Here is a 16,988-nt window from a genome sequence, read left to right on the forward strand (position 1 = left end):
ATTTTCTAAAAAAGTGTGTGAGGCCAGATGTGGAGGAGGCATTAAAGATTTGATGAATCAGCTCGCTGAAATGCAATGGCAAATTAGTATTCAATAGCGCCTGCACTTCTGTGCGCGTGTTAGCTATGTGAAGGACAAATATTTCTTGAGCCGAACTCAGGGCCACCTCTTTTTGAGACAAAAGGGCTCTTATTCTACTCATACCATTGAACTCTGCCGTCAAGGTTGGTATTCGCGGCCAGATGGAAACATCTGAATTCCCATGTGTAGGAGGATACAGAACGTTTTTGCAACACACCACACGTTCTGATACGGTTACCACATAAGCGATACCTCTAATTAACCCACAACAGTCCTCGTTATTCAAAAGTAAATAACTGCCTTTTGCCAGTAATGAAAAAGTAGGAACGATTGCGGGAACTGGAGTACCTTTCAAAACGCAGGCTAAATTTGGCCGGTCCTGGTTACAAGAACCGTGTAATTGGATGTGTCTACATATTAATGAGTGATCTGGTGTTTCTGTGCACTCCTCCCCTTTAAGATAAACTTCTTTCTCGTCTTTCAGGCATTGATAAGTGAATGGAAGCGACCAGGCCTCATGGAGAAACGAACTACCTAGTGGTTCATATCTGCCTATCGCGATATATCGCATACAATTTGTAAATTTGTACAAAGCAAATGGTAATGTAATCAACCCGTGGATAAGCCACGTCGCAGCAGTGGCTTCTGCCACAGAGAACGGCAAAGACTCCAATCTTTCAATGTGTAACATGGAAAAAGATGCATCCCGCATTGAAAGCATGCGCTGCTTGTCAGTCAAATTAAAAGGGGCAAAGAGGGAGGACACATTCATGTATGACCAAGGCACCTTACCAGACTTAAGCGTCCGCAGGGTCCACGCGAATTGCATAATGGAACGCAATTGATTCTGACCATGGTATAACACAGACACTTCATCATGCACAATATCAACGACAGAAGAAACAATGTTATTTAACTTGTAAATGCGGGAAGAAAGCATGTTAATACTGTTATCCACAACTGCAAGCACCTTTTCTAAATTAGCTTGATCAATAGCTCTAAGGCGTGTAGCAGCCTCAATTTGTGACGTCTTCCAGATTTCATTGTAAATCGCATATATCCATCTTTTTGATCTACCACTAGCCGGGCCCTTTATGAAATCGTTTAAATCTACATCATCAGTGAGCTTGGATAGATGCAGTTTAACCGCAGCCAAGGCAGAATGTTTCAGCCAATTCTGACATAATTTGCCTACCGAATATGTCGTGACAGAATGGTCAGTATCAAAGCGGGGATCAGGCCTGACTTGTGTAAACCCGTCAGTCAAACCCAGAAAACGACGTTGGCATGCATCAGAACTTCGGTGCCACATCAGCCAACCTTTTGGGTCCAAACTGGAAATGTTAAAGAACGCATTTTGCAATAGTGCTTGCAACTCACGAATGGAAAACAGTGTAATATTATTCCAACCAGAATATTCTTCGAAATCAGGGACAGTAGGTGTATTCAATTTTTTAGCAGTAGCCAATCCAAAGCATGTTGTTTGAGAAATGGTAGAATTTAAAAACAGCATATGATTTGGGATGAGACATGCACGGTGCAAAGCCTCAGTGCCTTGTACCTGCCAATTTTTAGAACCCCATACCGATTTAAGGTCAATGGTTTCCTTCCATAGATTGTAGCCCTCTACAGCTAACCTGTCTAGAAAGGACTTTGAATACAATAATTTTGTATCGGTAAGTCTAACCTTGGACATGGACTTTTGTGTCATTTTAAAATAGAAAGACTCAGGTTTGGACTGATTAAAGTTGGTGAAATAAGTGTACTTTTTCAAGAAAGTATCCGAACTGCCTTGTACAGGAGCTGGGCAATGTTCCCACTGTGTGTAATTTACAGTACCCCTTCTGGAATTTGTTTTATGCAGATACTGGTTGCCAAAATGTTGGAAGCAAAACAAATCACCATAAGTAGCAGAATCTAAGTATAAATCTTCAGCATCAAAGGCAGCATAATATTTCAAATCAGAGAATAATGATTCTACGGCCTGAACATCCCAATCATCAGAACGTATGTTTTGTTTCACTACATCTCCCATGTTTACCCTGAGCACATTGGGGACATTAACAACTTCAGCAGGGCCATGGATTTGCAATTTAACCGCACCCCACACAATCCCATCAAGAACAGGCCAAGCAGTGATGTTAACAAAATTCAAGTCTCTCTTCAGTCTGTGTGCTGAATGTGACGAGGAAAGGGGGGACAAAGTTCCATTAAGATGTCGAATGCATGTTCTTTCCTCGACATAGTGTCCATCGACAAGACGAAAAAAATAAAACACAAAACCAATTGACATGAAAAAGGAAACTGAAAAAAGTACCAGCCAAATATATGTCCATGGGGGATCAAAAATGTTTTTTAAATAATGTGGCATGAATAGCAAAACGTGAGGGCTTGTTCGAATTTTGTGAAACTGTGTCAAAAGAGAATCTGGATTCCGTGGCCAAACGCGTTTGCAAATCAGGCATCGATAAGTCAGTTGGGTATGTGTAATCAAGTTCATCAACGTGATCAACAGGTAAAGTACTTAATAAAGGACTGGAAACAGCAGGCATCTCAAGGGCCACCTCAGGCATAGGATTAGAAGCAGTGGCCAAAACAGAATTTCTCACAATCGAAGGACAGGAGACCGCCGGAGTCATACTAAGAAGAATCAGCCACTCTGTGTATCTTGACATTGTCAATAGAGATAAACCTGTTTTCCTTACGACCTGGAAGTGGTGGTAAAATGACTGTTCTTGTGCCCTTCACTCCAAGCACAGGAACCGGAGCTCGATAGGAAGGACCAAATTCTTTCTTGTTATCGATCTTCTCTCGAACCAGTTCTCCAACTTGGGGTAGCCAGCCAACTTCCGGGATCTGCAACGCATCATCCGATGTGGAGGGCAAATGTTCCTTTGCAAGACTGTCTCTGGTCTTTTGTAGATCCTGTAATACATGGAAATGTTCATCTACGTCAAAGGTTGTGGCTCGGGCCACTCCGTCTAGACCGTCAAGGTCAGGGACAAACATCTTGATACCAAAGAGCATTTCGTATGGGGTCCGCCCACCCAGAGACCTTCTAGGGAGATTATTAAGAGCACGCTGCACGCCATTGAGGTGGGCCAGCCAGTTTCTGCCAGTGCCTATAACTCGAGCTGTCAATGATTGCTTTAAGTCACGGTTCATTCGTTCCACTACACTGTTACCCTCAGGTCTGTAGGGAGACGAAAACTTGACTTGGACCCCCATTGAAATCATGGCATCCTTATACGCCTTAGAGGCGAAAGCCGGACCCTGATCCGAATGGAAGGTACCACTGGCAAAAATCCCTACAAAGACACGCAAATCTCTTATGACAGTCCGTGAATCAGCGATGCGATGGGGCCATACCCACACAAAGCGTGTGCATGAATCAACTGCTACTAAGATGTACTTAAACGCAGTATCAGAAGAAAAAGGACAGCAGTGATCTAAATAAACACAACCTAGCGGTTTATTAGATATGTACAACTGTGTCTGAGGCGGACGCGGAGCAGTCGAAGGTTTAATCTGCTGGCAAATGTCACATTGAAGGACATAGTCATGAGTCTGTTTGTACAGTCCCCGCCACCAGAAACGTTGTTGTAATTGAGCTACAGTGGCCGAGACGCCCGCATGCGCAGACGCCACACCTTCATGCGCCGCTGTAATCAAGCTAGCCCTGCGATCCGAGTTGGGAATCAATCGTTCTCCAACTTCAGGAATTTTCTCAAAAGGAACCTTATTGGGACTTAAGTGGTATGTGTACTTCGAAGGGAACCCCGTAGGATGTTTACCTCCCTTCTCAGTGGCAGCTACAGCCGCCAAGATGTCATCTTCAATCTTACTTTTGGACCGTGTAACTGCTGCAACTAAGTATGTAGATACCGCTGATTTCGCTGCTTCATCAGCAAGCGAGTTACCCACAGCGTGAACTCCAACACGCTGATGGCCGAGAGTATGAATCACAAACACAAGGGGCAATTGCTCTTTGAGCTCAGCCACTCGAACCTAGATCATTTTATGTTTTATTGTGCTACCCTTGGAATCACGAAATTCATTTTGAATCCAATAGAACAAGTTTTCATTGTAAGACTGGACACAGTAATAGGAATCACTCACAATAAGAGTCGTCACACCAGGATCTGCGTACTCTAACGCGAGTAAGAGAGCACGAAGCTCCGCCAATTGTGCGGTGCAGTCCCCTAGAGTCTGCGTGTGCACAACCCTGGACTTGAACTCATCGTCCACCATGGCACCGACCACAATGGTGCATGCGGAAACGTAGGCGTGTTTAGAGCCATGCGCAACCTGCGCCGAACCATCAGTGTAAATGATGCAATGGAAATCCTCCAAAGGTCGCATTGCTAAAAGAGCCGGATGAACCAATTCATACTGTAAATACTCCTGCGACCGTAACGTGGCGTCAAAAATAAACGTGACATCCTGAGATGTCAAGGACGCAGCCCATTGAATCCACAGAGGGTGCAAAGCTTTAGAGTTTGGTACACTGGCTTTCGTAACTGCCTCCAAGGCAGGACACGGGGTAACAACCAACATGCGTTTTCCCTGTGACAGGGCACGTTCTTTAAAAATTGCCATCTGCACAGCCGTTAAAACTTTCTCCACAGTGGAAAATCGCATTTCAGCCGAAGTGTACAAGTGTGACTTGTAAGCAATAGGTACTGTGTCTCCTTCATTAAAAGTAAGGTACGTGAAACCCACCGTCCCAGGGATTATTCTTATTACCAGGTTGGTGTGGTTATCACGAGTCGGCAAGAATTTAGAAGCGAGCAGATCAGCCTGCAAGGATTGCAAAATGGCTGAGTGCTCAGGCAGCCAGCATGATTTGGAAAAAGTTGGTTGTATCAAAGCATACAAAGGCTTGATACGCTGGGCATATTCCGGAATGTATGTCCTTCCGAAATTTAAGAAACCCAGTAAAGACTGTAATTTTTTCTGTGTCGTCGGAGCGCGCAGCTGTGCGCATTTCTCCAGGAAGTGAGGAGCCAAACCTCTACCTTTGTTGTTGAGCTCATAGCCCAGGAACAACACTGTGTACTCTGCAATGTGCGATTTTGCAAAGTTACATTTGTAACCCATGTCTGCAAAGTTACAAATGATGCTGTTTACTCGACACAGATGCTCCCAAAGTTCGTCGTCTGAGAGATATATGTCATCCACATACAAGCATGCATCTGGGTCGATTCTCTCCAAAAGAGAGACAATGCGGGCAGTAAAAATCCCAGGACTATTCTTATAGCCCATAGGCAAACGCTGAAATTGTTTTTGCACACCGCCGCATGTAAAGGAAGTCCATTGGGAACTAAGACCATCCAATCGATGGGCATAAAAACCGTTGGAAATGTCAAGCGTGGTCTTAAAACGCTTACGCACAAGACTATCCACTAGGGCAGAGCCGTGAGTATTCTGTACTGCACAGTTACGGCAATGCGAGTTTAAATGCTGGTAATCCAATACCAAACGTTGGTGACACACATGTTTCATTCACTCCCTGATATTCCAATTGTTCAAGAATTGCCCCGACGGAAGCCTTGGCTTCACGCCTTATGGGATATTGAGGTTGAGGCTGCGGCTGAGACCGTAAAGGAATCTCGTGGTTTGGGGACAATTTATCCCAACCACATTGGTTACGGTACAGAGCCGGCGCCAGAGCTTTAGCCCACTCTTCTGCAAAGTGCAGCGCATGCTCCTTCGAGACTGTGTGCGCGAAACTGGGGAGGATCACCTCCTCCCCTTGCGGTGCTGCGAGCACAAAAGGTGGGGGCCAGTCAGCCTCCGAAAGCAAAATGTCATACGTAGACGAAAGATTTTCCCAAAATACCCCTTTCATGGTACGTTGTATGTCACCTTCGATTAACAGGACAATTACATAAAGTCTATCAGGAGGAGCAACTCTCGTATCAGCTGTTTCTATCACAACATAAATATCAGTCGCTGTCACCTTCAGTAGTGGACGCAGGGCCTCTCTCACTATGGTAATCTCTGCCGCGCTGTCCAGCAAGGTCAGAGCCCATGTCAGATTCCGAAGCCGCGTTCTCACTATCTGTGGCATATCGATGCGCTGTGAAAGCAGCGACTTTCTTCTTGGCAAACTGCGGTCTGTTCGGCATTGAGCCTTCCTGCTTTCCTGCACCGTCTTTCGGGTGGGGCTGGTCACGTCCTTGATGACCACCCCGACCCCTGCCGCCTCCTCCACCACCGGTCGTCGAGGCCGATGAGTCCTGAAAGGAACGAGGAGAGCGTTGATCAGAAACCTGAAATCGATCAGGTGATTTAATCTTCGCTCGATAGCGCAAGTCATAAACGCGTTCTGTTTGCGCAGGTAACGGAGACGCAGGACGAGATTCCTGTGTCTGTTGTTGTTGCTGTTGCTTTCCCTGTTTTTGTTTTTTAGGCCAATTTTGTTTTATGGACTTGGGCTGAACTTCTGTTTCCGAATTCTGCCCTTGGGGTTGCTTTTTGTCTTTAACAGAAAAAGGCTTGAGACCCCTACTATTGCGACCCACGGTCTTATAAGCCGCCACAATAATCCTCGCTAACTGTCGGGGTTTCTCGGCATCGGGAATCGCCGCCAAAGCATTAGCTACCTGAAAGTTCACTGCATCCCCCTTGACATTAGCAAGAATGAGATCGCAAACCACATCAAAGGTGCCACACAGGCGCATACCCAATTCAACCGCAGCCTCTGGTCCGTGATCATCCTGAACACGTTTAAGGACCGTAGGCAGGACAGCCATAGACGGATTGCCGTAACACCTCGCATAGACCGCAGCAAATGTTCTACCCCAGGTCTCACAGTCACCGAGTTCAGGGGCCAAATCTTTTGGCAAACTAAGTGTCAGAATCCTGTGTTTTTCACCAGGAGTCGTATTAGGAAATACAGCTTCCAGCTGGTCAAATTTCTCGGCAAGCCAGAAAGGAAAATCATCCTTTTCCTGGGGACGCCTGCCCATCACAGCATTGACCATCACGGGACTGAGCTTCAAACCGCCCTGTCCGGCCGGAATCGCCGCACCCCCCGGGGCCCCACCCGGAAGATTACGGGCTATGTATTGCACTAAGGCTCGAATCACGGCAATAGAGACTACATGTACTCTACGAATTTCAGCAAGTGTACAATTGCCATGTAGAGGATGAGGAGGAAATCCAGCCAAAACAGGCCAATTTGCGCCTGGAATGGACAAAGGACCTAACCTCGGAGCGGTTAAAGAATGGGGTAGGACGCCACCAAACCAAACGCGATGCTGCCAAGTATCAATAGGTACTTCCTGTGCCCTGTACGGAGTATATTCATTCGGCACAGGTGAGGGAGTGTAAGTGTGGAACACACCAGAATTAGCGTCCACAGCCGTAAATGTCACCCACGAATAAAAGAGTTTGTACGGGTAAGCAGCTTCCGTACTCACCACCAATATCACAGCCAAGCCTTCCACGGGTACATTGTAAGTCAGCAAATAATTGCGCACCGCAATGCGATTATGCTGCGGAATGTCCACTGGCTGGGCCATGACAGCACAGGAATGTAGAAAAACAAAGTAAACTTTGTAGCACAACTGGGTAGTAATTCAAGGAAACCGTTTTAGAAAGATTCAAGCTTGAAAAGACCTATTTCAAAAATAGGTAGGTTTTGTCCGACACCACCGTTTTCCGGAAACGAAAGTGAAGGGTTTAAGGATTGAATGATATACTACTCGAGTGTCATGATATAAGACCACCAACGTATGGGTGCCATGTAGCGGGAATTCCGTTCTCCTACAGAACTGTGCATAGAGATTTGGAACCTCAGTGAATTAGGATGACCCAAAACTCACCTCAGTACCCAAAATCCCCTTACCAAGCTAGCTACAGTGTCTCATTGGTCATAACAAACTCCCAATGTTTAGACAAACCAGAACATGAACTTAGAATACCTAAGGTATCGTGGAACACATGAACACTCTTTCGTTATACAATCATTTCAAACCAGAACGTGGAGTAAATGAGGACACGTGCACATTTGAAATATTTATTTACTAATGACGTTTTCTCAAACGCAATATCTTAGATAATACAAGGAAACATATTATCAGAAGCAAAGTTATCAGCATAGTTACTAGTCCATAAAAGGCAAACGGTGACAACAATGCTGAAATGAATAGGGTTAACAACACCTAATTCTCACCCTCCCTAACTAGCATATTATATTAATATCTAAGAAGGTCTCTTTAGGTTTTAGCAGGGCGGCCCCATACCTCAAGATCCTAGTGTGAAGGGATCACATCATCTTCCACCAGCTCTCTGCATGCGAACCGCATCAAGTGTCTATCGTGTGCTCTAAGCAAAGCAATATAAAACGCGCGTAAAGCCAGATTTTGGCAGCAGCTGCATTCATGTTATGTCTAGGAAGGTGCGAAGATCAGGCCTCACAACAATACTGTGTCGAGTTATCCTTGGAGGCTTCAGCACTCACTGTGCAGACATATTTTACCAAGCAAAGCTGATATCAGAGCATTAACATATTATTCTCATGTAAATCACAACGCTCTTCTAGGTTGAAAGCTAAAATAACAATTATGTGTCGTGTGCAAAAGCAGCAAAAGGAAAAATGGCGTTTAAACTTTTAATAAGCTCATGCCAACTTAACACGGTATATAGGTAAGCAGTAACTATATGACACAACATAGAAAGAGAACAAAATAGAGTTAGTCAATGAAAGAAAAAATAGGCAATGGAAATGAGAAACACCAAAGTGAATAGAAAAGTGGAATAGGCATATGCATGAAAAGAAAGGGTGATATGATAGGAAGGAGGCAAATGAAAAAGAGATAAGCAGAAAATAGGAAACAAGAAAGAAAATAGGGAGTTGAGCTAGTGTACTTATTGTAAGGCAACCCTTTTATGGTAGCCATTGGCATATCGTAAGCATTCACATATTGATGTCATTATGTTGACCTTGGCATAATGTCATTCTCAATAGCACATTCTGGGTTCCCTGGTTATCATGGTGGCCATATGCATCATAATGGGAGCTCCACATCAGACAACCATCCTTGAAATGCTACCAGCATACGTGGAGCCATCTATGGCATATGGTGTACGGTGGCTATTCTCAGCATAGATATATGAGACTCGTAGGCAGTTTTGGGCATGTGGGCAGTATCGCATATCAGTGCTGAGTGATAAAAACAACAAGCTGGTAGTTAGGAATAAAACGAATGGATCTGTAGAAATTAAAACTTTTGTATTTGGGTGACTAAACAGATATTAAATTAAATATGTATATTTTTATCCGGAGGAAATTTGTTTATTTGCTGAAAATTAAAAGGTGCCATTGGGGAACAAAATATGTTTTTTTTTCATTAAGTGGTAATGGGATCAGAATTTCATATATATATTTAAAGCTGAAATGTAAGTGATGATACATGCTCAGTTGGGGGTACTCATTGATGATATTAATTTGGTGCCAGAGGGAACTTTATGTTATCTATGGGTGTTATTTCATGAGTCATATAGAGGTAGTTTGTCATCCACATTGGTAAAGCCTTCATGACATTATCAATACTGCTGTCTGAGACAGGTGCCTGTAAGATTAGCTCAAGCTTATATGAATATGTCTACTATCTGAACCTGCAAGGTTTCTTTAACTGGAGTGACCGCACTATGGAGCGCGCGATCTGAACTTAGGATTCGCTTTGTCTATTAGTGTGAGATCTGTGTAACTTTCGTTTCCCCACAACACCTTTTCAGGTTGATTCTCAGAAGTATAACATGACTGAAAATTGTTAGACTGAAAAATTAAGTGAGGTGTACAGTTGAAAAAAATATTGAAAAACAAAGTTTGCAGAGAGGGAGAGCAACAAACATGGTCCCACTTGGCAAACCCTTCAGCATTCACAGAAACCCCTGCACCAGGGGTTTCCCAGATGTCTTATAGATCTCTGGCAGGCAGGAATCTCTAAATGTGGCGAGTAGTCCATGGCATCTACTGACATCATGAATGGTGGAATGCATGCCATGGTCCAAGTAAAGCTCTTAGAGATTTAGCTGACCTCTTTGAAAGATGTCCTGTACAGAGCACTTCTCATCCATCCAATGGAGAATTGGGCTTGTTCACTTGGTGCAGTTTATCAAACATTTCAAAGTGAAGGGCATTTTATTTTCTGTTTACTTTGAGTAAACCTTACTCCTGTTGCAGGAAGTAAAGAAACTAATGTATTGTTGTAAACAAGTGTAAAATAGTTTTACTGCCTTACCACGATTATTTCAATTTCTCTGTCCTAGAAAACACCACATCGAATGACCGCATGGTGTGCAAGGAGCTCCGCAGGAACTCAGAAGGTTGCTTAAAGATGAAGGACAAGTGTGATAAATGCAAAGAGATTCTGGCTGTTGGTGAGTTCATGGAAAATACCCTGATGCACAAGCTCTCTATTTTTGACTTACATTAAAACCTACAGGGCTGTATTTTGGGAGGGCATGAACTGTTAGCTTAAAAGCACATTTGCTGCATTTGGTCCACATTTGCCCTTTGGCAGTTTTTAAATATGTCCCTTTCTCCCCAAATATGTGATTTGCAAAAATAGACAAAATTAATCACAGATTAAAAAAAACTAAATTTCCTTCAGAAAGAAAGCATAGATTTTAAGTAAATAAAATGTTATACAAATATATACTCAATAATTTGGATTCACATACTGAACAAGTATTGTCATTTCCAATAGGTATGCCTTTTTAGGTCATGACAACAGACAGCATTAGGATACCTTTTGTTTCCAATACATAAATATACTTACCAGTGGGCTTTGAGTCAGTCCCATAGTCATGATAGGATGGCTTTGTTGTCCATTCCAGTTTTTTGCTTTGATTCAATAGCTTTCCGAACTATTTTTGTTTGTCCTGCACAGGGTCCTTTTAGTTTCAGCGTTGTCATTGGATGAATAGTATCCTTCTATTGCTGATGTCAGATCCTACATTGAAATGCAACTCAGGGGGATACTTTATATTCTTGCCCCTACTCCTCTTACCTGTCTCTTTATTAAAAACCAACCCATGCACTTGCTTAGCCTCCAGTCTCCCCTCCCCCGAACCCGCTTTCTCCCTAACCTACTTCCTGGTTTCCCCCCTCTCTTCACTCGATCCTTGTCAGTCAGTGTTTTTTAAAGTCTGCATCAATTTCCCAAAAAAACAACGGTACTTGTAAGCTCCTGTTACCTCAACTTGGTGCACAACAACTAATCATTGGAGCTCTGCTGACTGTCACTGGTGGCAAGCCCACTGCCCCTGCCACGCCTAAGCAGGATGCTAGAAAGAAATAAACACTGTAGCTTTAGTGATAGACCTGTACTCTAGCCCCGAGGGACTTCTCAGAGTCGGAAATTCCATTGTGAGTAACTGCCGGTCTCCATCTTCATCGTTCACTCTTTTTCAGCACAACAACTGGTGATTAAGTTATGACTTTGGCGTAACTTTACAAGGTGCGCTTTCCCACCCACACGTGTCACGGTTGAACTTGGTTCAATGCTCCATTGATGAACGTGAAAGAAAGATTATTGTGGGCCCGCCAAACACTATTCAATGTGTGATTTACATAAAGTAGTGCTTCTGGGTTACTAACAATCTCATAAAGGGACCAGGGGCATTGTGGAAACAGCAACAAACTTTATTTTGTTATTAACAGTATCACATCCATCGTACTAAGAAGAATGAACACTTTTAAGTAAAAAGTATATATTTCTACAGTAACAATCTGTTTCTCAGTACATCTAAAACAACAATACGTTTCTTAGGGAGAAGGGATGCACTGCATACCTTCTTGAAAGCAAAGACTGTCTTTATCAGTGGAGGTGTTAAGATTGTGTTCCTCACGAAGGTCAAACACACTCTGCGGTAGCAGTCAGTCAGTCTTCCTCTGGGACGCATTGTTTATCAGCATCAGGCTTCAGGCAAGATGTAGCACCTGCAAAGTACGGATGCTGCTGGCAGTAGGTGAAACCGTCTCTGGCAGAATTTTGAGTGATACTCAGGGCAAAGGACCTCTCCTGACAAGTAGTCATCCTAATATTCTAACATTTATCAGAAGTTGGAATTTCTGACATAGATTAGGTGAATCAAGGTATGCATACTAGACGTTTCCTTATGAACGTATAAGTTAAAAGGACGTCAATTCAGACTACAATTTTGGTTAAATGTCTGTATGTGCTCTTGACATGGTGGCAAGTAGACATTTGACCCAGACAAATATCGCATTGATGGTTGTATCTGTGTCATTAAACAAAGGACTTGACGCTTTCACGGTTCTCATAAAGATAAGGTTAGGCAACATGAAATGAAATGAAATGAATTCGTACTTGTATAGCGCACTTATACACAGAGGTGTCTTGGCGCTGTACGCATACCGCTGTGGAACCCTTCCTGGCTTTTCCCTGTGAAATGCCCAGTCCTGGGCACCCCCAAGGTGAAGCCAGGCATCCCAGCGCTGTTGGGGCCGTTGTGGAGATTAAGCAAGCTATTGCCCAGAGTTGCAGAGTGGGACCCATGATTAGAATAGGCACCGAGGCGAGAATGATCAGGTCTGAGGAAATTGAGCCCAAGACCCGCCGAGGCGGGAATTGAACCCTGGTCCCGGGCCAGAACTCTGCATCAGGGTCTGCGGCTTTAACCATTGAGCCTCACTTCTCCACTGCATTGAATGGCAGACATGACAATGATTCTGCATAAATCGGGAAAGATGGCAGCTCACATTGTTTAAGAGAGATAAGATGGTGAACTCCTTTACTCAAGATGGAGTTGGGGCCTGCCTCAAGATGGAGTCGGACATTAGGGACTTTATGTCACAACCATGTTCATCAGCACTGTGCAGAGGTTTTCGGTCACTGTTCTGACTTTCTCCCTGTGAGACTTCCTATGGCTTGGGAAGGCCTTCACCTCCAACGCGCATGCCTCCTCTTCGGGGGTGTTAGTGGGACAAAGTGAGTAAACTGAAGTACCTCTATCATAGCACCAAGAAGCAAATAGGCTAAGAAGAAAAAACAGATGAAAGCAGCGGGCTGTAGCTATCACTGGTGCAACCAGTTCCGCAGCATAGGGTTTCAGAAGTGTGAGGGACCCAGCCACATTGGCAACAGCTGCAGCAACTGAGGCATTCAGAGGCTTTCCTGGTCCTTACGTGGGATTTCTTTCTGTGTAATTATGGTTGGGCGGTGGGGTGGGAAGTACCACGTTTTGATTCTGTGATGAGGCAAACATACTTTGTCAATTACAAAAGGGCTCTCTGTGAAAGTTCTTCTGCTGGCACTTTGGTAGTAATTCAGAATCTCTATTATGGTGTAGGGTCACGTGGCATAGCAGCAAGCCTTCTAAACTTTTTACACCAATGAATCCAGAATAGCAGAGCAGCAGAAGCAGTGCACTGAAATTGTGCATGCACTGTGTCATCTGGGCTCGACAGTAAGGGATAGTCAACAAGCAATCAGCATGTCGATGCTTGTGATTCTAGATCATGGTGCAATAGCGGAGCAGCCAGCACATAGATTGGGTAGTCTGAGGACAGAGCAGATGGCAGTCAGGCAACACATGCACAAACTCTGGTATTTGCAGCTGATGAATTGGTATGCAGTAATTTTTTACTGCTAGAGATGCAGGTCATTACATTTTAATTCCTGTACCACTCAAACATGATTAAACACATTATTTACCATCTTTTTTCAGTATGACGTGTTTTGTATGTACAAAGATCTGGCATATTCACTCAGTAGCTAGAAAGTGACTTTATTTCCACTCAGTTTCCTTGACAGCACTGTTCATGACCACTAGCGCTGGCAGAGAGTTGAAAACAGAGGGGAATGATCACAAACTGCCTTTTTTGTAGTACTTTTGCTACAATTGTACTACAAAAATACAACATAATGCTATTAACAAGTTTACAAGAATTTTCACTTTCCCCGCTCCAGTATTTTCTATGGCGTGTTCTTCACACATGTAAGTTTCCAAGGTAGTAGTAAACGTGGGAGGGTCCACATGGGGTGGCTCAAAAAAGGTGAATACTTACTACTAAATGGGAGGGATTTATTGAGGAGTAAGGAGGGATTTTAAGGAGGGACATGCGACCAACCGCACCCCACAAAACAGTAAACCCATTGCTATTCACAAACTGCACATCTAAAGTTACAAAAGCCCAAACGGGACCAAAGGCAGTAGTAAATTACTCCTGCTCAAAGCTGGAGAAAGTCCAGCACCACATATGGCCAACCTCTGGGACTGCGACATGCTCCCATAGAAAATAATGGACATAGGGACTTAAAATAAGACCCTTTAGAAAATAATGTTAAATGAAATTACATTATTTAAATTAAGTAAAAATCAAAATAAGTGTAATTTAATGTTAAAAATCTCTAAAAATTAACCTCTGTTAATAATAGATTTTTTATAACAATCTTTCACATTTATAAATGAATGTAACAGCAAGTTTTAAGAAAATACAAATACATTAATCATTTCTATACATCACTTTTAATAATTATTAATGCATGATCATTTTTCTTTAGCTGAGAATGTATTTTTAATCTAAATTTGAGAAAATTATTTATAATATATTTAAACTAATTAAAGTTTTAATTAAAAAGTAAGTGAATATTTCTGTACCAATGTTATTTTGTAAGATATATATATGGAATTAATTTAATATTTAACATAAAAATATTTTTGTTGAGTGAAATAAACTTTTTTAATTTTACCTAAACTTTACCATAGGGAGACTCCACAGTCAGGGTGGAGATCTCCCCAAGATAAAGTATAAATAAAATAAAATAAAAAGCTTATTAAACATTATAAGTAATTGGCAAAAATATTTTATGTTAAATATTAATATAAATAAATTGTACTCATTGATAAGAAAACTAAGCTGAAAAACCACTGTTGTGCTCAATTTTTAAAAACTCAAACTCTCAGCCACAAGTTTGGGCTAACATGCTTTGGGGGCTGTTCATAAAAGTAAACTTATACATGACAAAATTTACTCTTATGCTTTGTAGTAAATGCACTACTTTAGGTCATTCTCCTTTACAAGTGTAAATGTACTACAAAGTCTAGGCTCACATGGTGCCACCCCTTGTATCACAGTGTAAAACAATTAGTAGAAATAATTTTTAAGACAAGTATTAATGTAAATCAATTATTTATATATGTAATTTCTATGTAGAACAAAATAAAACACTGCTACAGCACTAGTAACTTAATTTTGAATTACATATTTAATCATTTATTTAAGCTTCATGAAAAAAATAAGTTTTTAAACCTTTATTACAAAATAAATTACCTTAAGTTAAATACGTAAATGTATTTATATATTAATATCTTATGCAATGTACTAACTACAGTGCCACATATGAGGATCCAGATTCACTCCTGCCATAATGTTGTTAATGGAGAACAGCTCTCCGTCCAGGTAGATATCTCCCACCAACTCTAACCGAGTACCTGCTAAAGTGAAAAAAGTTGTTGATGGGTCATTATCAGAGAGTGCACCTGTAACTCTGGTGAATAGGGCTTCCTAACTCACTTCAATCACAAGTGTCTCTTCCAACACTCAACAACAGTACCCAGTGCTCTTGGACAGTCAGCTGAATAATCTGTTTCACCCTATATCATGTCCAACAAATTAATGTCCAGTAAATAGCATGCCTCTTCCATACTTTCTGTATCGGTGGTACTCTCTATTCAACTCATTACCCAATGAAACCTGGCCGCCAGGTAGTAACCATCGTAATTGGGAGTACCAACTACTCTTAGCTGCTGTTTTCCTTTACCCATGGCTAGCCTGTGTCTACCCTCATCCCATGCTATCTTTCCAAGAAGGGTTCACACGTCTTTAAAAAGCTCCTGAAGCAGAGCTGAAAGTGTTAGGGCAATTAAGGCAATACCAACATTTTAGAAATTGCTTCTTGACCCATAGTTTTCAGCAGTTGTGCAGTCCTGAAAGTCAATGATTCTTGTTATGATTTCAGCACCCTGCTGAGATTTCCAACAAATAGCCACTCAGTATCCTGGTAAACCTGCAGCCCCAAATAGCTAAACTATTCCAGCTCCCTCTTAAATGTTACAGCAACGTGGACCCTCCTGTTGTCGAGAGAAAATAGATAATTTGTCCCAATAAATTTTCAATGCTGAGCTACTGCGGAATCTGTGAGTTCATGCATCATTTCTGTTGCATCGCTCCCCTGAGAAAGAATAAGCCGTCATCTGCATACCATGCTAATATCGTCCTGCCCTGTTATTGTTATACCACACTTCCCAGCTCTCGGTCGAAGTCTCACTGCCAAAGGTTCCATTGCTAACACAAACAGTACAGAGAAAAGGAGGTAGCCATTCGTAGTACCTCAAGAAATGTTACATTGGAGTGAGGCAACATGACCAGTTCGTCAAGGTGACGGTGGAAGGGTGGAAGAAGGCATATCCCACATAGAGCACTGATATTGAAACCCACCGGGGTAAGAACCTCTAACAGTTTATGCCAAAGTACAATGTCAAGCCTTCCCTGTATGAAGGGACTCCACAGCATCTCTCCCTGCAGAGCCTGGCCCATGATACAAAAAATACCTCAATGGTTTAGGTGGGTGTTGTAACCAGGAGGGAACCCGGTCTGGTAGCCTGATGTACTTACTATATGCAAAATCCTAGTATCTAAAACCTTCCATTAAATCGTATTCTTGACATTTATTGCTTCATCAATTATTTACAGCCCCTAGTGATTCTGCTTGTTCAGTGGTGATCTGTGGCAACGGAATAGTGTTCAGGTATTTCAACATTTTGTGTACATTCAGTGGGGTTGAGCTCTTGATGATGATGTGTAAAATTTCCACCTGAGAACTCATTATCTTCCGAGTGGTGGAACATATCGCACAAAGGGTGTT

The 16,988-nt window shown here is 42.5% G+C and overlaps 1 protein-coding gene across 2 annotated transcripts in view; it reads left to right on the forward strand.

Moving 5' to 3' along the window:
- The window catches only part of CLU (clusterin), a 210,684-nt gene that overhangs the window by 150,459 nt on the left and 43,237 nt on the right, over nucleotides 1-16,988 (forward strand). For both annotated transcript variants that reach the window (XM_078649963.1, XM_078649961.1), the window contains exon 6: nucleotides 10,363-10,473. In XM_078649963.1, the coding sequence (XP_078506089.1) occupies nucleotides 10,363-10,473 (111 nt within the window). The remainder of the gene's footprint in view (nucleotides 1-10,362; nucleotides 10,474-16,988) is intronic.

The sequence above is a fragment of the Lissotriton helveticus genome, chromosome 6, assembly GCF_964261635.1.
Source record: "Lissotriton helveticus chromosome 6, aLisHel1.1, whole genome shotgun sequence".
NCBI lineage: Eukaryota > Metazoa > Chordata > Amphibia > Caudata > Salamandridae > Lissotriton > Lissotriton helveticus.